This window comes from Erithacus rubecula (genome assembly GCF_903797595.1).
Source record: "Erithacus rubecula genome assembly, chromosome: 1".
Classification (NCBI taxonomy): domain Eukaryota; kingdom Metazoa; phylum Chordata; class Aves; order Passeriformes; family Muscicapidae; genus Erithacus; species Erithacus rubecula.
In genome coordinates this window covers 42078309-42101902 of record NC_136658.1, presented here as the reverse complement: position 1 = coordinate 42101902, position 23594 = coordinate 42078309, and the positions used below count along the sequence as shown (strand labels likewise).

Below are 23594 nucleotides of genomic sequence, written 5' to 3'. Positions count from 1 at the left end.
TCTTTTCCCCATATTGGAACAGCTTTTTAACATTCAGACTGATCAAAACCCATCTTGTTTTTGCTAATGGGTGTAGAAAGCACAGAACATCTGTGACACGTCAGCTGCATCACCTACCAACCTTCAGCACCTGTGAAAGAAGCCAGGAACAGTGGGACTGGTGCTGGAGCAGTGAAGGTAAGGACCCTGAGCCTTCAGAACCATTTGCTATGACTGCAATTCATGGGAACTGCAGCCCTTGCTGGTGGCAGCAAGAAACTGAGCAAATACTTCACAAGTATATCTCCATAGTGTCTAAAGAATTGTTTTTTATTGTAGCTACTTTCTCTTCATCCTTTATCCACCAAAACATTTTTCAGCAATTGGATAAAAACCATACAATAAAAATGGACAAAACTCAGCTTCAAACAGATTTTCATACACTTCTTATGCATCTTCAGTAGGGATTCTGAATTTATATTGCCAACTAAAAGAGAAAGATGGCTGCAAAATATCCATCCCTATTGAAAGCATCATGAAATCCAGATTTCATTCCCATGTTCTGTACAACTTCTCCCTCTCTCCCACTTGCCTCAAGATTAACAAAACCCGCTTATTCAACAGCCTTTGACACACTACTTGCTCTATCAACTCTTGGAGCATTACTAGACATTTTTAGGTTAGACTATAGAAACAACAATTTCTAAATAGCATCTCTATCATTTGGACATTTGTTCAAAACACCTTTTATCCCCGCCTGGAGCAGCTCCAGCATTTCCCACTGGCAGGTGCTGTACAGAGCTTGTCCTACACACACTGTGCTGCCACACATTCTGTGCCAGAGTAACTGCAGCCATGAAACCTGGCACTCCAGCACAAGGAAACACGAGTGTCTCCTTTCCTTATGCATCATCCAGGGTTATGCAGTGACTAAAATCTCAGCTTCACAAAGTCCCAAGTGCTGGCAGTGACATACCTGATTCTCAGCCAGTGCTTTTCATGCATCTCAGATGTTCACACTTAACAAAGTGAGGTATCTATCTAACACATTTCAGAGAGGTGGAGGTATTGAGTCTGTTCAAAACCCAAATTCATTAAGATTTTATCAATACTGTGCAAAAACATAACTATTCTAAATCAAAACAGAAATTAGTATTTGTATGTCATGCTGCTGTTCTAGTTTTATATAGCTTAATGTGACGTTCCACAAAATTAGTGTACTTTATTATTCACTTGGTATCTCTTAAATATGAAACATTTAAATTTTAAGAACCAAAAATTAAAAGCCGGTTAATTGAACTTCATATTAAAAAAATCACAGTTCTTACAAGGATACTTCATATGGCTGCACCATTTTGATGGTGAGCATTCAAAATCATCAAGAATTTATGCACAATAGTTTTGCTAATAATATAGGCACATAGTGGCATGTAAACTACACATGACAACTAGAACAGCAAAGGCACGATCTGGTTTGGTTTTTCCTACCTTTCAAGATGTTGGTTAATTTACAAAGAAAAATATTCTCTACTCCATGCAGAAGTATTACATTTATATTTTACAGCACAGGACAATTACAAAATTGCTGTCATTTGATAAAATGGGTAATTTAAATAAAATAATAATAATAATAAAATAATAATTAAAAATACATAGCAGCTTTTTGCACTGAGGAACTGAATTTCTGAAGCAAACGACAGCACATGTTCTGTCATCTGTCAGGCGGAGGACATCTGAAATTCTCTATTTTCTTGTCTACAAAAAGCACTGCCTGGACACTGAAGGTAGCTACAAGTTTTCTGATTTGCTATTTTCACCTCATGGTTGTTTTTCCAGATGTCAAAGACCTCAAAAATTAAGATGTCTTTAAAACTACCAGTTGCTTCTCCAATACCAAAGCAGGTTTAACCAGTGGTATAACTGGGAACCTGACTGCCACCCTTCTGTGAATTGAGCCTGTTCAATGTCTTTGTTCATGCCTGCAAACTGAACTCTCTAGTTCAAAGAGAATCACTCTAAGCACAACTGGTGTTTTATTGAGAGACGAGCAGGAGCAGTTTTAAACCAGAACCTCAGCAACTTAAAAGTTAAACCTAACGCAGTCATTTTAAAGTGTAACTTCTGCCTATGTTTCAAATAATATGACAGTTCTGCATTTCATATAGAAACATTAGAGTAAGTAGAAAACTTTAGTTTACAAATGAAGAAGATCTTTAAAAAAGACATTTCATGTAATTACCTTAAATAGTTCTTATATGCACCGTTCCACATTGTGGAAAAGCTGAAATATGCAGTCTGGACTCCACATGTTAAAGAAAAACAGAATTATATGTATTGGCACAAATACTTACATCTACATCTGTACACAGTTAAAAAAGCTGACAACCCTGTCCCACCAGTGCAGCCTATTCAGCTGCTCTCCAACACACACTCCTGTGACTGCCAGCGAGTAGCAGCCAGCTGGGAACTGAGTCTTCAGAATATGATGCCAAAAAGTTCCAAACTGCTTTGTCAGTCTCTGAGCAGAGGAATCAGAAGTATATCCAAAAAAGTGTCAGTCCACTCAGCATGCTCAGAGGTCACGGCAGCTGCTGCACTCTGTAAGCTCCTATGAGCAGCTTTATCTGTAAAGGCAAACAAAGGTTCCATATTAACTCTGGCCACAGGTGATAAATGTGTTAAATGCTCCTAATGTAGCAATGGCACAAGAAAAGGCACACAATTGCTACTAAGAAAGGAAAAAAGAGGAATTATAAAGTCCTTAATAAAATCAGTTTATAGCAGCCCTGATGAAATACAGATGGCTTGTTAAAGGACTCCAGTAGAATACTGCAGCATCAGGTGGTGTCTGAACAAGTTAACCCCAAATCTGAACCAGACAAACACATACTTCTATCTGAATACATATTTTTCCACTTAAAAAATGCACCTGTAAAATGCAACAGACTATTTAAAAGCAGAGTGCATACCCAAGTAAATATTTCTAACACACATGCAAAAACATCTGTATGCAAAGAAAAAAGGTGGCCACTCCATGTATCTTTCAGTCATCAAATTCACAATACAGATGGATAAGTTGTTTAGCTGGAACATTAGTTTATCCTAGTGTATGAATTATTCTGACTGCAACATAAATATATTTTATTATAACAGAACTAACTCTTGGCAATGTTCCCAAGTTCTGGCAATGTCACATGATGTAACTGTAACTGATGGAAACTGGGATGAGGAGACAGGAAAATCCTTAGTTTTACATTTGCTAGAAGCTGTATTCAGACTAGAGTTACTGTACAACAAAAGAACACACACATTTAATTTTGAGAACATTTTGTACCTTAGCAGCAGGAGATTCTGCCAACCGTATGAAAAGCTTGTTAAGGCCTGCAGTAGGGTTGAAGGAATAAATAAAGTGACTATCCTATAAGGAAAAAGAAAATAGACAAAGTTAATGGTAGGCTATAGCTGAAAGAACTATGTAAGATGACTAACAGAACACATTTTCACTATGCTTTTTTTTTGAAAGAACATTGTGTATGAACCTTTTATGCAACCACCAAGAAAACAAGAGGACTTCAAAATTGTGCAGAGTGATGCATTTAACTGACTTTAAAAAAACCCAGAAATTAATTATTAGAACTTCGAGGTAAGTTGTCAAGAAAATATTTAAGAACTTACTTGAAAATGTGAGAGGATTGGTCAATTAGAGGAGAAGCCTCAGTCCCAGAATCACAGAAGGTTGGAGGCTGGAGAAAACCTCTCCGGGCATCTAATCCAACCCCCTGCTTAACCAGGGCCACCCAGAATCAGGTTGTCCAGCACTATGTCCCTGACTTTTAAGTCATAAATTTTTATGGAATATAGACCATGCAAACTTAATAGTTCTATCTATATCCAAAGAAAATAAAATTTCATTTTAGAAAAACCTCATCAAGATAAAAGGTATACTTCATCACAATACTGTAAAATCAAATTATGGCACTGAGATTTCCCAGGCTGCTCTATAAAGACTTTGTGAAGCAGTCTTACAGTCAATCAGTTACATGAAAAGATTTACCAAAAATACAGGGAGCTGGAATTTGTCGTTTAAAACCACAGCATGTACACTGCATGTTCCACAGAGTCGAGCAATCACTTCTTTACCAAAGAAATTTGCATGGAAAACAAAGAGAAGAATTCCAGATCCTGAAAGGGAAGGCAATTCAGTTACATGCATTTGAAATGAGATCCATTATCTACAACTGTGAACACTAGACCTTTGAATACAAGTGCAAATACATAGAAACAAAAACCATGATATGGTGTGTGTATATATATGTGTGTGTATATATATATATATATATATATATATATATCTCAATAAACCAAGATGCAAAAATCCCATTTCCCAATCCAGTGGATCCAGAAAACAATGGGCTTGGTCACCAAGTCAAGGAATTTTCAAAGCAGAAATAATTTTATGTGGCTATTAAAAAGGAATGCAAAATGGAAACAGCAATCCTCAGCACACCCAAAAAGTTATGGAATATAGTGTGGTTTAGGTTTAGTCAAGAGAACAGACAACTGAGCCCAGTCAATTATAGATCTTTATGAAATGCTCTGAAATTCAGTAAGCAACCATTTGAACTACCCACAAATGCTTCCTTTTAATTTATAAACTTACATAAACTTTCTTAATTATATAAGATAGGATATCTATAATCAAGAACTGGAAGCAACTCTGAATAACCAAAAAACTGAGCAGACATACCAACTTTCAATCTCAGTTTAAGTGAATTCTAATAGTCATGCTGATTTATCACTTTAATAAAAATCACTATTAGTAGATATTTCCCTGATATACTCATCAAAAAAGACTTAGTTAAGCTAAGCAGCAGCTTTTTCAAAGGGTCTGTGGGCAAAACAAAATTGACTGCAGGTGCTTCCTTTTCCTAGTATTTCTAGACTGCATTTGTCTCAGGACACTGTTGGGATTACATTCCAAGCCTTCAGCACATGACCTACTGTCCATGAAACAAAAGTATCCACTATAAGATCTCCTCTAGTAATCCAGTAAACCTAGATTTTCCTGAATCATTAATTCTAAGGTAAATGTAAACCACTCCTTTCCTATAATGCCTATCACTGAGCTAATGTAACCCATGAACAGAAATAAGTTGACACTGTATGTGGCAATTAAAAAAAGCCTTAAAAAAATACAAACAAACCTTACCCAAAATACATCAAAATATAATTGCTCTCCATTTATTCCTTACTCAGAGCATTCTTAATGTGATGTACTGCAAAGTCATACAAAATAATTCTGCATGGGAGATAATTTAGGACATGCTTTAAAGATATTGTTCTACCTTTTCTAAACAAATAAACCCCCCATCACAACAACAAACCCCTCCCTACCTTCTGGTACATTTTGTGGAGGTTTATAGTAAAAGTCCAAAGAAAAATCTGGCCCTTCGCAGAGACAATGACACGCAAGTGGGAACACTGGCTCCAGCAAAGCAAGGCGAGTTTCAAAATAATTCCTGATGGTATCTTCTGCTACTTTGGAGAGCCTGAAAGACCAAACAAGTCAGACCTGTGAATTATTTTACCAGACATAGGCTTGGTGAGAGCTCAAACATAGACACACAAAAAAAGATTCCCGATCACCTTTTCAGACTCCTGATTTTCAGGAGTGAATGCCTTCCTCACTAGCATTTATGTATAGGTGAACCACAGGTCCCAATACTTTGTTAATAAAATATTTCATCAGCAATCTGTTTATTAAATTCCACTGGGTCCAAAAAATAAAACGTTAATACAAACACACTACAGTAAATTAAAAAAAAAAGAATCTAAGTAGACACATATTTTGAAGGCTTTATATCCAGAAAGATATCCCAGAAACATCAATATATACCTTGTGGCGAAACAGACATCCCCACTTTCCTAGGCTGACTGAATTATCAATCTGCCTGCAAGCAAAAATAAAAAACATACATCCCTGTATAATTTTACTGGCAATACTACTGGAAAAATTCAGTTCCTAGTGTGAATAGGAATTTTATTCCTCCGTGAATAAAAAGGTGAAAAAGTAGCCATTCTACCACTAAAACAGGCAAAGTGGGGGTTTTATTTGTTTTTTAGGGGGGTTAGGGAGGCAGGGGGAATGGCAGCCCAGCCTTCAAAGAGAGACCACATTCCCCACTGGTGTCTGGCACTTTTGCAAGCAGATTACTCAGTAAGCCTCTTCAGAAAGCTGTTTTGTCAGAAACGGGTTTTAAATGCTTTAGCACAGCAGAGGTCCTGCCTCTGGCAGCTTTATAGCTTTTTCAGTTATTATTTCCCCACCCTGCTAACTGAGACCATCATCTGCAGAATCTCCAATGTTTCACTGGAAACAAATCACAAGAACTGCCATGCCTAAGCAAGCCCCAAAGCCCATGCAGCCTTGACAAAGCCATATGAAATATGGGAAATTAAGCAGCGGTTGTTTTTTGGTCTGTCCTATTTTCCAGCAATCTGATTAAGAGCCATCCAAAACTAGAAACGGCAGCCAAATCACATCTCCTTAGATCTACTTAATCCCTTCTAAAATCCTATATATTTGTGACCACAGCATTCTGCAACAATAAGATCCATGATTCAGTTTTGCTGTGCAAAAATATTCCTCCAGTTCAAACCTATCACTAGATGATTTAGTAAGATGGCCTGCAGAACCTGACTCATGGGTTTGGGTTATTTTCTGTTGTTGTTTCACAGCTTTATATTTTGACCTTTTAATAATTTTATTTTCAGTTTCACTACTTTTTGACTGAAAAAAAGCAAGGAACAGGTATTTTCAAGTAGTGAGTCTAAAAGCTTTCTGAATTAGTAAGAGCTGTGTTACTCCCTGTACAGTTCATATCAGTGCAGTGATATCCCCCGACATCACTTTGAAATCATCAATATTTCATTTCAGCTGTCACTTTACTGGCAAAATTACATGGTCAACATCTTCCAAAACTCATTATTCAAATTAGCCAAAACAGAAAGTGGCAGATGTCAAATAGGAAACAAACTGGAAAGGCATCAAATAGTGAGTGACAGAGTCTCACTACACTGAACAACAGACACCAGATCACTTATCTGCATGCTTGCTGTTGCCTTCAAAACCTTAACTAACAAGTTAGTTTTTTGCTTCCCTAGGCAAGAATCGGCATACTGCATTCACCCACTCCTGCTTTCCCTGCTCACTTTAACAGGTTTCCAATTTTTGAAAAACAGTTACTAGCTTTTATGCTTTTAGCACTTTTCCTTTTAGCATTCTACATGAGAAAAACATTCCTTATAGTGTTCATCTACTCAAAATAGAAGTTTGATACAAAGACCTACAATATTGCAGAGAAACTTTACAGGTCACTAAAAACAGTGGCATCAATACTTCCCTCCTGGTATGAAACTGGATCCAAACATGTTACTTCAGCAAGAATCAATAGCACAAAATCTAGCTGGAAACCAATCACTGCTGGTGCATCCCTGAGATCAATACTGGGTCTGGTCCTGTTTAACATCATTAATGACCCAAAGGGTGGTGCAGCAAACCCTCAGGACTTTAGCAGATGAGACAAAAACTGGGGGGAGTGGCTGACAGCCTCTAGTGTATTTCTGTCATTCACAAGAGATCTTGGCAGGCTTGACAAGTGGGCTGACAGAAACCTCACCATGTCCAGGTATCTTCAGAAAGTTTCCAAGGACCTGACAATCTCTCTAAGCAGTCTGTGCCAGTGCTGCTTTACCATCAACAGGAAAAATGTTTTTCCTGATGCTCAGAGGCAGCCTCCTGTGTTTGTTTGTGTCCACTGCCCCATGTCCAGTCACTGGGAACCACTAAAAACAACCTGATTCCACCCCCTTTACCCTGCCACTTCAGGTGGTTTTTCATACACATTGACCATTACAAGGCAGTTTCTGTAAAGACAAACTTAAGTCAGTTGATGGGAAACACAAGACATAGGAGGCAGAAAACAGCCAGGGCCTTCTATACACTGGAAGCGAGTAAGTTTGGATTACAAACTACTTGATGGATTGTCTTAAATTACATGAATGAATCACTAGGACCAAATAATCATGAAACAAGAAAAAAATCTTGCACTGAGACAGTGTTCTTCCAGGACTATTTATGCATTCATGGCAAAATCTCACCTGCTGCAGAAGTCCTGATACCCATTCTGAGTCTTCCCCAAGTTTAGAGACTGCTGGTTACAATTTTCTTCCCATTAACTACAGTATTATTCCAAATGGATATTTGAAGAGCTTGCTCCTACTCTGTATGTTTGTCCCAGTTTAGCTCAGTGTATTTTGACATGATCATATAACAACACTTTAGATGTCACATACACTGCACTGCTCTTCAGTCATTCTGCATCATGATGATGATTTCCATCACCTACTGGCATGAAAGCTTTATCCCTGGCACTTTCAGTTATTAGCTGATGTTGAAAGGTCCAACATCACAACTTACAGCACAGACTTTTCATGGTGTTTCTGCTTGGTGTTCTTTTGTTTGATTTTTTCCTATGCATACTAGCAAGGCATTTTATTTGTCATGCCCTACTAAGAGCTTACATTCAATGGTCCAGTGCTTATGCACTTTTAAGCTTTCATGATTGCTGTACCTTAAGTTAAAGGAATCTTTCTCTTGTAGGAATTACCTTTCCCTCCTTTCCATGCTTTTACTCAGTGTTTGAGCAAGTGTATGCCAATTCTGCTAGCTCACATAATTTTGATTTCACATGATTTATTAGTTAGCTTTCTGCCCAAATCAGATCTGTTTTCTTGAAAATGAAATGTTCCTTGATTTAAAGCAGAATTATGACATGCCTAGTGTAGAAACACAGCTGGGATGCAGGGCTCAGTGCACTGCTCAACTCATGACTGAAGTGGATGTACTAAGTTTGCTAGGCCACAAGCCCTGGCAAGCCGAGGCAGAACCCTGAATGGGGAAGCAGGTGGTGTGCTTGGTGTGCTTTGTTTTAGATAAATCATACAAGACTGTACATGCCTATGCTGGTCTGTACAACTCTGTGCAGAGCTCTAAGTAATGTTACTTAGAAACACCAACCGTGTGATTGTGCTATTTCTAGCTAGAGTTGAGAAGGTGTATATATTGATGTGTGAAATCAGTACAGTGGGTTTCATGCTTGCATCAAATGGGGTCTCGTCTCTTTGTTGACCACTGTCACTTAGCACTGCAAACTTTAGCAGAACCACTTGCAGGTACAGTTTACTCACATTTCCAAGTGGCTCTTGAGCTGCTCATACACCAGTACGTTGTTGCACTGTTTAGCAAAATGCATGGCACTGTTCTGATGCTTGGACAAAATGTTGCAGTCGGCTCCGCTTTCAATCATGAGCCGCACTATATCAGAATTCCCTCTTTTACAAGCCTGGGTGGGAAGGGAGAAGATAGAAGGACAGAAAACAATGACAAACCCATTAAAACAGAGCATAACACAAGAGTAAGCAGAACTGCAGAAGTGAATTAAAATCCAAAATTAGTTACAATTCAGAAGTTGAACTATTTGCTCGGTGAATGGTAACACAGCTTGAAACTCAGGAACACAGTCCATAAAACATTTCATCTTTATCCAGGCAATACTACAGACACAATCCTACACAAGCAGCAACAGTCAGGCTTACCAATAAGACATAATTAGAAAAAAAAATAGATAAGGCAAATCACAAGTTATGTGAAAACATCTGATATGCTGGAGGTCAGTAACTGCAAATTTTCTAGCAATTGTTTACCTGACTGAAATATGCTTCTGTAGAACTATTTAGAAATTATTAAAGTAACATTTCCTACTGCCTGTTTTTCCGTACATCTCAGTTTAAAATGGTACTTTGGGTATGCAGTAAATTGACAGAATTACCTATGTCAGAAAGCCACTGTTATCTTCTGCATAAATGTTCAAAGCTATTCACTGCTACTTACAGGAAGAATTTCAGGGCACATCAACCAGAGACTTAACAAAAGCACAGGAAAATCTAAAACAAGTTTTACTTTGAAGAAAGCAAATGTGCTCTTGGTCCTTTGTTTTCAAACACTTCACTCAGACAAATTATGAAAAGAAACACAAGAGATACAACATTTTTATCTTTTTAAGACCTTTCAGAAGACAGCTTCTGAAATTTATCTCTGCTCTGAACTTTGATCTGTGCCTTTAATCCATCATCTTCCATAAACAGAATAACCTACTTGCCTTCCTCAAACCAAAAAAAACCCCAGAAAAATCTCATACCACACGACAGAAAGGAATTGAGTTCTAAGATTTTTCTTCTCTCCTAAGAAAAGTACGATCAAACTCGTAAGGTTAAACAAGAGTGACTTGATAAACACATCAATAGGTTTATCCACAGAGGGCGAAGCTTGTCCCAGTAAGTTACTGGAAATGAAGATGCTGTTCTTTGTATCTGCATCGCAAAACACCAGGAATAATTGGTTTGCTAATTGCTTTGTATAGGTGTGCATCAAAGACTAATAAAAACTTTAAAAACAAAGAAGGTAAATTCTGAGGTTCATGGAAGTAACCAAATAATGAAGAGATTCTGGATTGAGTGGCTGAGGAAACTACAAGTGAGTTGTTGTTTTCAGAGAAAATGTGAAATCCCCTCTTGTTAAGCCTCATAGAGGGCAGACCAGAAACAATAACATATTGTCTGGGCAGGAAAGCTTCTGCAACCTCTTCAGCAAACCAATTACACAAACAGCCTACACATGAACAGCACTTTATCCAAAGGGGAACTTTGGTGAAATTCATCCACATAAAGAAAAAAATATTAAAAGCACATACTGTTTTAAAAGGATTAGAATTTCCTATTGCAACAAAATTAAAAATAAAAAAAAAATAATCAAGGTTTCCTTTGTGACTGGGGGAGTAATGGTGCAGAACAGGCACTGAGAATCAGATTGTAAATCAGCTATTTTATTTCTGGCCTGCAATAAAACAAGTGTCAATCACAGCAACATCCAAGTGAAAGATTTTCCTTTCTGGAATTTTTCTCTTCCTGCTGACAATCTGATTATCTCAGCTGGAAGATGACATCTGCATTTCTTTGAGTCAAACAACAGAAGAGGACGATGAGCCACATTTAGTACTTCATGCTGAAGAAATCTGTGTTTCTTGTTTAGATTTTACAGTACATTAAAGAAATGGATTAAAACTCTGCTTAGAGTAACTATGAATGGTATTTTCATTTCAAATATGGGATGTGGTCCTGAAACGAATTCTACAAATACATTTTTATGTTTTACTGGTTTGACGAAAGTATTCCTGTTAAACCATGTAAGGACAAACACAGAGCTTACCTTCATTAAGGCAGTCTCACCACTGCTCTGCTGCATGTTCACATATGCTCCAGCTTCCAGAAGAATAGCTACTGTTGTTAGAAAATTCTGGGGGAAAAACCAAACCAAACCCATAACACAAGTAAGTAAAAAATATTCTGGTTTTGCTTCAGAATATAAAATTGCATTTAGTTAAAATTTATCCATAGAATTCAAAACATGAGTCATGGCACAATTAACATTGTTCTTTTCTATGGCTAATGAAGAGCAGTTCAGACTCAGACAAATGAATAACCCTAATTATTTACAATTCTTACTTTTTTTCAAAATCCTGCAATAATAAACATCCCAGGAAGGAAGTGGTTTATTTGCATTGTCACCAACCTGGAATGAGGCTCCCTTCTGGCTTTCTATCTACTGTAGATGGGAAAGCACAAGGACCAACCTGAACAGAAGAGTGCACCCATGAAACCCCAACTTGCTCTAACTTACTGCTTTAGCTGGTCTTAGTCTGGGACAGCTTGCCACTGTGTCCACTACCCAACTGCTTTAAAATACCAAATCCTGTTTAATCAGAGATTCTCTAAGTGTATCCAACCTGGATCCTGTGTATCCAGACATCATAACAAGCAATTCTAGCACAAGAACTTCAACTCTCAGACAAAAAATTCAGAGACACCCTCTGCCTCACTTTTCCGCCTACGATGTTCTGTGTTCAGGGCAGGGTTTGTGATTAGAACTTATTTATACTACAAGAACTACAGCTGCTGAAATTATTACTAATCATCCTGTTGCATCTTTCTAACTACTTTTTAGGCATCATCCAAAGGTAAAAAATTGTGTGCCACCTTTAAACATAAGTAAAAAAGCCCAGAACCACAAACACAACAATAACCAAGCCAACCTTTTCAGCTGCATGTATCAAGGCAGTTGTCCCATTTTTCTGTCTACCATTAACTTTAGCTCCTTTCCTGATCAGCACCCGCAGAAGGTCATCGTGCCCTCCAGCAGCAGCAAGCATTACCAGGGTCATTCCACTTGCATCCTGGAATAAGAATGATTGCCATTAAAAAAAAAAAAAAAAAAAAAAAATTCCATCCCTGGCAGAAGAATTCACACATACATGGCTGCCAGATAGCAGCAAACTATCACCTCCCACTCCTCTGGTCAACAGGTCTCACACTCTGCTCCATAATCTGCAAAATCCGTAACATTCTGAGGACCAGAAGAAGAAGCAGGAAAACCACAATGAACCAGGAAGAAAGGCTGTAAGGTATTTGAGAGTGAGAAGACAGCAAGACTGTGGGAAATAGAAGTCAGCACCCCTGGAGAAAAACCACTATGGCTCAAGTCAGCTGCTCCCATAACACTGCTTTTTGATTTTATCAGAGTGCAAGTACAAAGGCACTTTGTGACCACCTGCTCTCCTCACTCATACCTGCATTTTTCACCAGACCTTACAACTCACAGAACATCTGCCTCAGTAGTTAATTTTGCATCTTCCCTACACACCTCAGAAGTCTCAGCATAATGTGGAGTTCTCAAAATGCTGCATAATACAACTACACAAGATTGCCAGTGAAAATACCAGTATTGGAGATTTTAAAACACAAAAATGGAACTTACAGTACTGTCCAACAGGAAAATAGATTCTTGAAAGTAAACCCAGGAAGAACACATCTGATGACAAACTGTCAGAAAACTAATTATGAAATTAAGTGGTCCCAGTATGTCAAACAACTTTCAGATTTTGCTTCCCATGTACAAGATTTTGCACAGTTCAGCCACTTGAACTGATGGTTATCATTCCTTATAGCAAAGTTCCCCATTAAGTCAGTTAAATAAACTGGGCAAGTTGGCTGGAAAGCTACTGGGATGGTTCTATCTAACTTCATTTTTTCTTGGAAGAATTGGATAACAAATAATGAAACTTCCAAGTCTGTACTCTTTTTTGACACCTGCTGCTTTTTTACCTAGGTGAGATGAAAATCAGCTACAACACAAGAGAGAAAAGCTTTTCAAACAAATCAAAATTTGTTTTCTTCCCTCCTACTGTCTTCCAATATTTCTACTGCGCAGAACTTACCTCTTGATCCAAATTATATTCCTCATTTGAAGAAAGTGCCATTTTCACTGTCATGTAGTCTCCACTTTTAACAGCATCTCTCAGGAGAGCTAGAAAATAAATTCAGTGCTGTTACAGGATACTTCCCTTTGAAATGTTAGCTAAGAAATACCCATTCTTCCCAGAAAATACTCACTACTTGATATTGGCTCTTTTGATACATGATTCTCATCTTCTCCATCAAGATGCTTCTGGAATTCTTCCAGTGTCAGCCACTCTAACTGCATGTCCATACCCAAACTCAGGACTTGCTGCTTGCCATCTATGTTTTTAATTTTGTGGAAAAAAAGAAAAAGCAAAGTAAGTAACAAAGTGTAATTTGTCAACCCAATAAATGTTTGTCCTTGCTACAATGATCAACACCTTAGCAAATGACTACTGTTACTTTTCATTCAAATAAACTCTGGCAGTCAGCATGGAATGGTTCTCAGCAGCAAAGGCTACAATAAAAACAAACGTAAAATGCTTTTACTTGAAAGAAACTACTAATGTGCTGCAATAAATAAGGTTGAAGTGACTATGGGAAGGTGAACACCCATCACTGTAGTAGCAAAAGCACTGGAAACACTCTGAAAAGGGATCAGCAAGTATCAAAAGAAAATTTCATTTCGGCCCCTGCAGAGGCAAGAACTGGAGCACTAGAGATGCAAGCAGGAATGGAGAAAATCTCAACTACCAGTGTTCTCCATCTGGCACACATCCAGTACTTAATCACCTTCTGCAGCAATGCAAGACCATGTGCTTGTTTCATCTCTCAAATTTCTCCTTTCCTTATACACCTTGCTCTTTTAATTATTCTATGAATTTATATCTTAGCAAAGAGTCTTCTCTTTCGCAGTTATTCTCATAATATTCACTTTTTTTTTGTTCTGAAGCTACATTAAACAACTCAAATGCATTTTTGATGACCTTAAAGTCTAGACTATTAAAGCCACTAAAGACTATTACATAACAACATTTAAGTAAATGACCAGCATCCATTTAGAAGAGATCTGTTCTCTTTCTGTAAGCATTGGAGCACAGGAACAATCTTAACATAAGACAAAAGTCAGGGAGAGTCCAACTCCACCTCCCCTGGCAAGTCTGAGTCCTGACTGCTTTCAACATGGTGCCATCTTCCTTTTAAAAAATGAAGCTTAGAATTGTGCACAAATTACTGTTTCTAAAATATGGTTCAGTACCTGTGATGACCAGGCAAAAGACAAGTGCTGCACAGAAACAATCATTAATTATTCTGCTTCTTACTACTTTCCTTAAGCACTGTAAGCATCTATGCCACTTTCAGAAAAAGGTGCTTCTCTAGTGAAGGAGCTTATCCTGAAAAAAGCAATCCAGAGTTGTTCTGAGGTCAAGAGCAGTAACAATAATAATCCATTATACCATGAGGAATAGAAGCAGAATCTAGACGTTTTTCACTGGGTATCTCATTATCCAGGGTTGTATAATGTAACTTATCTCTGGGGCTAAAGCAGGAGGCAAGATGTTTGTCCAGTGGGAACCCATAGTAGTTTTTCTAAATATAAAAAGTATATACATGTATAATATGGTCAGAACACTTCTGAAAAGAGCCAATAATTGGATTAATTCCTCTTAGGAAAAAAAAAGATTACTATTACATGTCAGAGCAGCACAGTTGTCAGTATTAAATTTAAAAGGACAAAATTCTGACATGTCTACAAAAATGTTCTATATACTTCCATGCTTCATACATGAAGCATACATTAACACTCTCATGAAGCATGTATTAGCAAAGCCATTAAACAGAAGACTTTGTTTCCTAAAATAAAACCAGAATTTCTTATTTCTGGTGCGTGTGTTACAATACTACAACATCTGCACTTACAGAAATAAGGAAAGAATGCCCTGAAGAGTCATTCCTTTCTCTGTTTCAAGAAGTTAGCACTTACTTTTTAGGACTTTCTGCTCTTTCCTGTTTTTTTCTTCTTTTTCAGGCTCTTTTTTTTGAGATTTTTCTTTAATTTCAGTTTTCTTTAGTTCTTTTTCCTGAAATTGAAAACAAAGATCAAATTTCAGTGGTAGAGAAAAATATGGAATATAAACTCCTTTCACCACTCCAACAATAAAGTATATTTACAATTAATACTACTGAAACCTCGATGCAACAGACTTGTAGACATTCCTAAGAATTAAAAGAATTAATTCCTAAAAATTAAAATGTGAGTCAGGAGTTAAGTCTGTGAAGGCTTCTTCCCTAACAGTAGAGGTATTATTTCCTGAAAACAGTAACTTCAATTCATATTTTCACTGCATCCCAGCCATTCAAGTTGCTTTATGGAAAAGCTGCAGATATGACAAAATTAGCATTTTGAAGGAAATTCAAAATTAGGAACTTTTTGTTTGCTCCAAATAGTGAACCTGAACAGAATGTACTTTTTCAGAGTATTTAACAACTTTGTAGCACTGTATTGGAAGCATTATGATAGCATTGACTTGAACCTCAACTGAGAAAACTTGACAGTTTTGGACACAAAAGGTTCCAAACTTTCCAATTTACACAGACAGAACGTTATGGCAACAGTTATTTGTGAAAATAGACACTCAGCAAAATCCATCCAAACTCTGAGAAGTCTGCAGAAGTCTGAGCTTAGCAGCATCTAATATCACAGAAAAAAACTTACTGTAGATGTAGATATATAATAAAATTTGCCAAAATGGAATTCAGCTGTCTCTACCAAAGTTTGCCTTTCTCCTCCTGTAATCTTCTCTCCACTCAGCAAATTCACTGCAGAGTAGGTGGGACAAGGCTCCTTGGCATGGCTTTGTATCAGTCTCTGACACTAACCTGGCACAGGGAGTAGCATGGTCTTTCTGAGAAACTGTCCCAGAAGAAGTCCTCACAAAAATTTATATATACACTACCATCTGCCAACCTTAATTACACCAGATTAATTTGGTGTATCATTATGTACTAGCAGAGCTGAGACATTTAACTGCTTCCCTCACCACCTCCCTTCCCTCCACAAACCTCAGCTTTTGATCACTGATGTGATTAATGCTAACACAGGCAGCTGTTAATCCTGCCAGATGCTCAGCATTTAAGAGGAAATCCGTACTTACTAAAGGCACTTCCAGATATTTGCTACAATGGAGCTATTAAAATCTGTAATCCTGATTTCTATTCCAAATTTCTAATGCTGATCAGATGCACAACACACATATTTATTTCTGGAGGCAAATGAAATGGAAGGAATGGTTCAGCATGCAAACTGACCCCAAACAGAAAATACTGTGTTATAAATTGATATGACTGGTGTTCTATAAGCAGAGTTAATAAGGAAAGACATGTACCTGAAATACATGTGATGACTTTCTTTGAAAGGTATAATCTGCTTGGGCTGACAATTTAGTGAACAAAAATCTGCAGAACTTTCCACCAAACCCACTCAAGCAAGTCCACATCTGCTCCAGAGAATAACTAACCAGTTGCAGAAAACACTGTTTAAACCTTCTACACTCAGAAGAAGCAAAGAGCAGAGTGCCTTCCATACTTTCCTGGAGCACGAGAAAAGCGTAGAGATAGCTAACTGAGAATGCTGACTGAAGAGCCACAATGCTTAGCTCATTTCTTACAACAGGTACAGCATTTCTATTTCTATTTAATATGAAACCATGTTAAGAAACTAAGCAATTGCTATAAACACTCCAGGAATTCTAACAAGACAAGCCTGCTATACAATTTTCTGTGAGACCTGGGCTTTAGAAGTGATTTCAGCATTCCAGTTCTGAGGCAGGAGTCACCACATGTAAGCCCTAATGGAATGCCCAGTGTCTGAGAGAGCAAGTGTTGCTCAATGCTGTTCTGTCTTACTACACAAATAGAAAAACGTCAAATGAGGAAACTCTTGAATGTGGGCACAAACAAAGCTAAAAACAACAGCCTGCCTTGCAAGAACTGGAAATAACATTCTAAGAAGACATAGTAAATGGGACAAATCTATCCTTTCACATTTAAATATGGTCTCCTCCCCTAAAGCATTCCTCCCTTTAGTGTTCATATCTAGAAATTTCCCAGTCTCTGTTACACACTGTGCAGTGGGTGTTAAAGTCCATGCAGCTCAGTACCTTTCCAATTTGTACTTTTCTCTTTGCCACCATGAACAGTCATGGTGTGAGGTATCTGTACCTCAAAGAAGGCTGATTTTACCCCCAGCCCTCACCCTAAACGTGCTTACCTCCCCAGAGGAATCAGTGGGCATGCACACCCTCTCATCAGCGCTCAATTTCAAACCCTTCTGCACTGGTGAAGGAACAGGGGACACTTTCTCCAACTCTCCTGGTACTTTTTCTTGACCTGTTTGCTTTTTGTGCATGCTCTTCTCTAAATGAGTATCCTGAATTTCTGCTTTTCCATCTTCTTCTCTACAGTCTTCTGCTTTCTGAATTTTTTTCTTCTTTCTTTTAGCCCTAGTATCAATACTATAATCTTCATTACTTGCTGATCCATCAAGATATCCATCAGTAGTGGCACCTTTTTCATTAATTTCATGTTCCAATCTCTCTTCTCCACTTACTACCTTCTGTTTCTCATCTTTATTTTCAGAATTTATGTTTGAATTTTCATTATCAGTTTCTTGATAAATTGAATCATCTGCAGTGATTGATTCTGAGTCAAACTGAACATCACCATGCTTCTCCTGTGATTTTTTATTTTCTTTAGAATCTTCTTTAGATTTTACTTTTAAATCTTTAACTTCTCCCTTCTTCTTCTTGATTTCTTTAGTATCTTCCTTCCTTTGCTTCTTTGGGTCCTTTGAATCTTCCTTAGTTTCTAAAGTCCTTTTTTTTGGCTTTGAATCAAAACCCAAAGCATCTGAAGAATTTTCCCATTCTGTTCTGGGTTTTTCCTTGAGTTTTGCAGACTTAGATTTTTTCTTCTTCAGATCATCTGGACTTTTATCCTCTCCCTCTTTTGATTTCTTCTTTTTCTTCTTTGGTGAAACATCATCTTTTGTTTCACTCTGCCAGTCACTGTCAGACTCTGCTTCAAATATATCATCATTTAGAGATGGTTTCTAAAAGATAAAGAAAAATCAAAGTTTTTCCTTCCCCAATGCACTATCACATTGGTACAAAGTATACAAATATGGTAGTGGCCGTGTGTGGGAAAAGTAAATTTTTAAGCACTTTAATCTTTTGGTCCCTGCCAATATCATTCCTCACTGCCAAACTGCAAAATGTGATAATACAATTCTAGCCTACTTACCTAAATTACAAAACTAACTGCCTGGCTGAGCATCAATGCACAAACAATTCAAGTAAACCAATTCTACATCCAACAATCAGATTCCAGAACAGAACTTAATCTGAGCTGTTTTATATCAAAAATAATTGATCAGATTTTGGAGGATTTACCTACAGGTTTCCCAGAAGCAAGGTACCAGTTTTCAAAAAAAGATCCTTACACTGCTTTTTCCAACTAACTGAGCAGTAAAAATGAGAAAAGAAAAAGCCATATTCTCCCCTCTGGCATCTAATCTTTCTGTACTCCTCTCTTACCAAACTTCATGATTACATGTTAAAACTCATTGATCTTCTACAGAAAGCAGGAGGGTGATTGAAACAGAGCACCCAGCTTGAGTGACGAGACAATATGCATGTGGGTAGGAAAATGGGTTATGTCTATTATCAAAAACAAACTGAAACGACCATACATTACTTGCACAGTCCCATTAGAAATGGAACTGAAGTTTAGATGGATTCAGTCTACAAGCTGACTTGTCAACAAAAAAACCCTACCAGAGAACAGCAACAAAATTAAGTTTCACAAGAAACAAAGCAGTTTTATATGAGATTCCTTAAATCTTCTAAATTCCATGTTTCAAATGCCTTCCCTTCTCCCCTCCTCTCGTTAGTAGAGTGTAGATAGGGATTATGTCTCTAGTGTAAGATACTGAAAGATGAAACGCACCTGTATGTCTTTTTTAACAGGTTTAGGCTTATTATTTTTTCTGAATTCAAGAAGCACTTCTTTGCAGTCTTCCAAGTGAGCCTCAGGTTCCCAGGTATCATCATCAGAGGTGTATCCTTTCCACCGGACTTTATAGAGAGTTTTACCCTGTAAGAAAAACCCACAAAGTTTAATACACTATGGCAGAGTATTGCATCAGCTGGTCAGTCCTTGAGGATGTCAGTGGATAAACAATTCTGTGTATATAAAAATCAATATTTCTGTAGTTGGAATAGTTTCATCCAAAATACTTGCAGTATATAACATTTGTACATAACCACAGCTACAATGTACATTACCATAAATTCCCAGTAAGTTTATCAAAATGGGTTTTCTGACACTTGTGAAACTATCTTTTCAAAAGTTTTAATATTTCTTGCATAAAAATTTCAAGCTTGATTGTTTTCTCTTTGATTTTTTTAGCAAATGTACTAAGGAAAGCACCTTAGGAGAGGTAAAATAGTACCTCTTGCTTTCAAACATGGAATGATAATGCTATGAAAGACCTTACAGTGCTAACCAAGCCTGGAGAAAGAAAACTTCAGAAGAATTGCCATATGACACTTACTGTTAAATGTCTATGCATAAATTTGTGTCTTAGCATAACTAACGTTTCACCAAGTGAAATGCCACTAAAATTAAGCAACCAACTAACCAACTCTACAGTCTTCAGTGTTTTGCTTCACAGACATTCAAATATATAGACAGTCTATATTCAAACACTATAGTTTAACATTTCTCTTAAGATTTAGCTTAACCCATCTCTCTTGATTTAGGAATTAGGTTTTCAAAATCATATTTCCCTCTCCTCTTTCTTTCTTCTATTGGGGTTATTTATAAAATAAGCAACCAGTACCTTTCTCATGAGTCACAGAGTGTGTGAGGTTATGAGATCTCCAGAACCAACAAGTAAAATTCCCTCTCAAAGCAGGACTGCCTACATCAGGCTGCTCAGATATCTGCCCAGCCAGTGTGTCTATGAAGGTTTCCCTGTCTTCCAGCTTGTGTCCACTGTCTGTCTCATCCTTTCCCTGTGCACCCCCAAGGGTGATCTCATTCTGTCCTCTCTATATCCTCTGTTAGATACAGGTATTACTTTCATCTCCCCTGATTATTTTATTTTTATGGCAAATCAAATCCAGCTCTCAGCATCCTAACTGTTTTCAATACCCTTCTCTCTGGTATGTACATGTCTCTGCTGTCCTGGGGAGCTCAGAACTTCACAAAATACTTGGGATGCTTCTCAGCAGCCCGAGATGAAAGAATGAAGCATTTCCTGATCTTCTGGCTACACTCTTGGATGCTGCTGGCCTTCTTTGCTGCAAGAACTGCTGATTCATGTTCACCTTACTTGCCTGTGGGGACTCCCAGCTCATTTCCTGCAAATCTGCATCCTAGCCAGCTGGACTTTCACCTGCCTGGTGGGACAGTTATTCCCTTTCAGATGCAGGACTTCTGCTAGCTGCAGAGTTAGGTACATCCTAGGTACCAAATAAGCTACAAGTCCTTTCTTCATTAATCGAGAAAGCTGCATAAAATAAAATCTAATGGAAACACAAAACCATTTGGCTGTTAAACGACTACATCCCATACATGGTGAGTGAAAAATGCAACTTAGGAGAGTGATACAAAACTCAGCTTAAGTGAAGGCAGAAGATTGATTCTTACACTTAAGAGAGACAGCTTTATACTCACCTATCAACACTCTTTCCCTCAATAGTTTTTCCCCCTGTTACCACTTAGAGCATTTTTATACTGCTCTAGCTTCTGTAAGAACTAGTGATGAACTAGAACCAACTCATATGGAAAGGGGTACCACCACGTCATTAACCAGCAGAGGCAGAACTTCCCACTTCCACTGGGGAACATCACAATTGCACCAGAGCCTGTTGTTTAGTATAATTGAGGTGCAGAACAAAAAGTTTTATAGATACACTGAGAGACTGCACTTCCAAACTTTCACTGCTGGTTCTCTTATTTATTTTTTTATTTATCCACAGGTCTAACTCCCCAGCTTAATGCCCACCCAGCAGTGTTGTCTCTCACCCTGCTGCTACTGCCTAAACCTATCAAACCTATCAACTTCACATTCCATCACTTGGGGGTGGGTGGGAAGGAAAAAGAAAAAAAGAAAAGAAAAAAAAAGGAATCCTCTTGTTTTCAAGACTGACTTATGTTTCAACGTTTCATGCAGCAAAGCTACAAAAATGGTACTACCCCAAAAGCATAACATAATCATAACACATCAACATATTTCAGCTAAGGTGCAATTAGTAACATCACAAATATTGAGAAAATGCAGATCTGAAGGTTCTCCAGCCCAGAGTTTCAAGACTGTCTTTTATGTGAATCTGACATGTATAATGTCATGCACCTGACTGAAGCCTAAAATAAAAACCATAAATTATTTAAAATAAAAACCTTCCAGGCAGAAAATCGTAAAAAATCCCCGTGTTAATTATTTTTCCTGTTTGAGGTTTAGGAAAATTTTTCAAGAGCTTCAACCAGTCTGGGTTGCTTCCAAGGTCCGGTGTTTCAGTTTAAACAGTGCAAGATCACTACAGCTTATTATTCTAATTAGGAGAAATCTCTCTTATTTCAGGAGGCCTTCCCCCGTTTAGTCTGTGAACATGAGCAACACACCTTGAAAACACCTCTAAATTCTCAGTTATATTCAACCCTGCCCATCCCTGCACCAAAACATTTCACATCAGTTCAGTACCGCAGTTCAGCCCTAAGAGCCACAGTTTAACAATGCAGACAAAAACCCAACAACTTAGTAAAGACTTATCTTGGGCTCAGGAGATTGAATCTGGACCAAAGGACAAAAAGCCTCCTTGCACCGCTGCGCACAGCCGGGTTCACATCGCACCTGTAACAGGATTACCCTTTCCACGTGCTCCTCGCCCAGTGTAAGCGACCCGCGCACTCACCCCCTCGGTCTTCACGTCAAGGATCTTCTCCACCTCGAACACGTCCGCCCCGTCCTCCTCCTCGTCCTCCTCGCTCTCGCCGCCGCCAGCCGCAGCACCCGCCGCTTTGCCCGCCCCGCCGCCGTCTTCCTCCCCGTCCTCCTCATCCGCCCCCGGCGCGGCCGCCGCCGTCTCCTCCTGTCCCTCCGGCCCCTCCAGCCCGGCCGCCGCCGCCTCGGCCCCGCTCCCGGCCGCCGCCGCCATCTTGGGCCGAGTTTCAAACGACAAGGGCGCACCGCGGCTGCGACACCCGCGGCGGGGCGCGGGGGGCGGGGCGGCGCTCGCCACAGCCAATGGCCGCGCCCGCAGCCCGTGACGCACGCGCCGCGAGCGCTCCGCGGGGCCGCCGCTGGGCGGGGCTTGTGGGGGCCTCAGGGACCGTCCCGGGGCAGCCCCGGCCTCGGATAGGGAACAATTCCGCCCCATGGATGGAACAGCCCCGGCCACGGATAGGGAACAATTCCGCCCCATGGATGGAACAGCCCCGCCCAGGGATTGGGCTCCCGCGGGCTCCCAGAGCTTCCAGGGGAGCGGCGTGCTCAGAGGCCGTGCGACCTGACCTTGGACACGTCCAGGGATGGGGCAACCACGGCTTCTCTGGGCAACCTATGCCACTCTCACAGGGAAGAATTCCTTCCTAAAATCTAATCGAAATCTCTCCTCTGTAGTTTAAAAGTATCCCCTCTTGCCCTATCGCTATCTGCCCGTCACTCTTCCTCTTTTTTGTAATCCCCCTCTAGGTACTGGAAGGTGCTACAAGCTCTCCATGGCTTGTCCAGGCTGAGCAATCCCAATTCTCTCAGCTTTCCTCTCAGGAGAGGAGCTGCATCCCTCTGATCCCCCTGGTGTCTCTCCTCTGGGCTCTCTCCAGCAGGTCCCTGTCCTCCCTGTGCTGCCCCAGAGCTGCTGCAGCCCTGCAGGTGGGGTCTCACAGAGCAGAGGGGCAGAATCCCCTCCCTGGCCCTGCTGCCACCACTGGATGCAGCCCAGGACACGTTTGGCTTTCTGGGCTGGGAGTGCACACTGACACCCACCAGCAGCCCCAAATCCTCACAGGGCTGCTCACAAAGAGTTCTTCTTCCAGTCTCTACTCATGCTTGGGATTGCCCCAATCCAAATGCAGCATCTTTCACTTCGACTTGTTGGATCAAAGATATTCTTTGCCCTCAGCTGGATGAGGTTTTGGAGAAATGCACAAGAAATATGTACATGGATGTCTCAGGACAAGGTCCTGCTGTGGCATTG

The 23594-nt window shown here is 39.3% G+C and overlaps 1 protein-coding gene across 1 annotated transcript; it reads right to left on the bottom strand.

Annotated features, from left to right (window-relative positions):
* Nucleotides 1–278: 278 nt before the first annotated feature.
* MPHOSPH8 (M-phase phosphoprotein 8) lies at nucleotides 279–22609 on the bottom strand. The gene is made up of 13 exons (XM_079329354.1): nucleotides 22311–22609; nucleotides 19339–19485; nucleotides 17603–18442; nucleotides 15317–15413; nucleotides 13546–13671; nucleotides 13371–13459; nucleotides 12189–12329; nucleotides 11306–11392; nucleotides 9229–9383; nucleotides 5374–5528; nucleotides 4034–4161; nucleotides 3314–3397; nucleotides 279–2603 (listed from the first exon to the last, which is right to left on the bottom strand). Exons 1-13 carry the CDS (start codon nucleotides 22551–22553, stop codon nucleotides 2559–2561), a joined length of 2337 nt encoding a protein of 778 aa, XP_079185480.1. The 5' UTR covers nucleotides 22554–22609; the 3' UTR covers nucleotides 279–2558.
* Nucleotides 22610–23594: the final 985 nt, after the last annotated feature.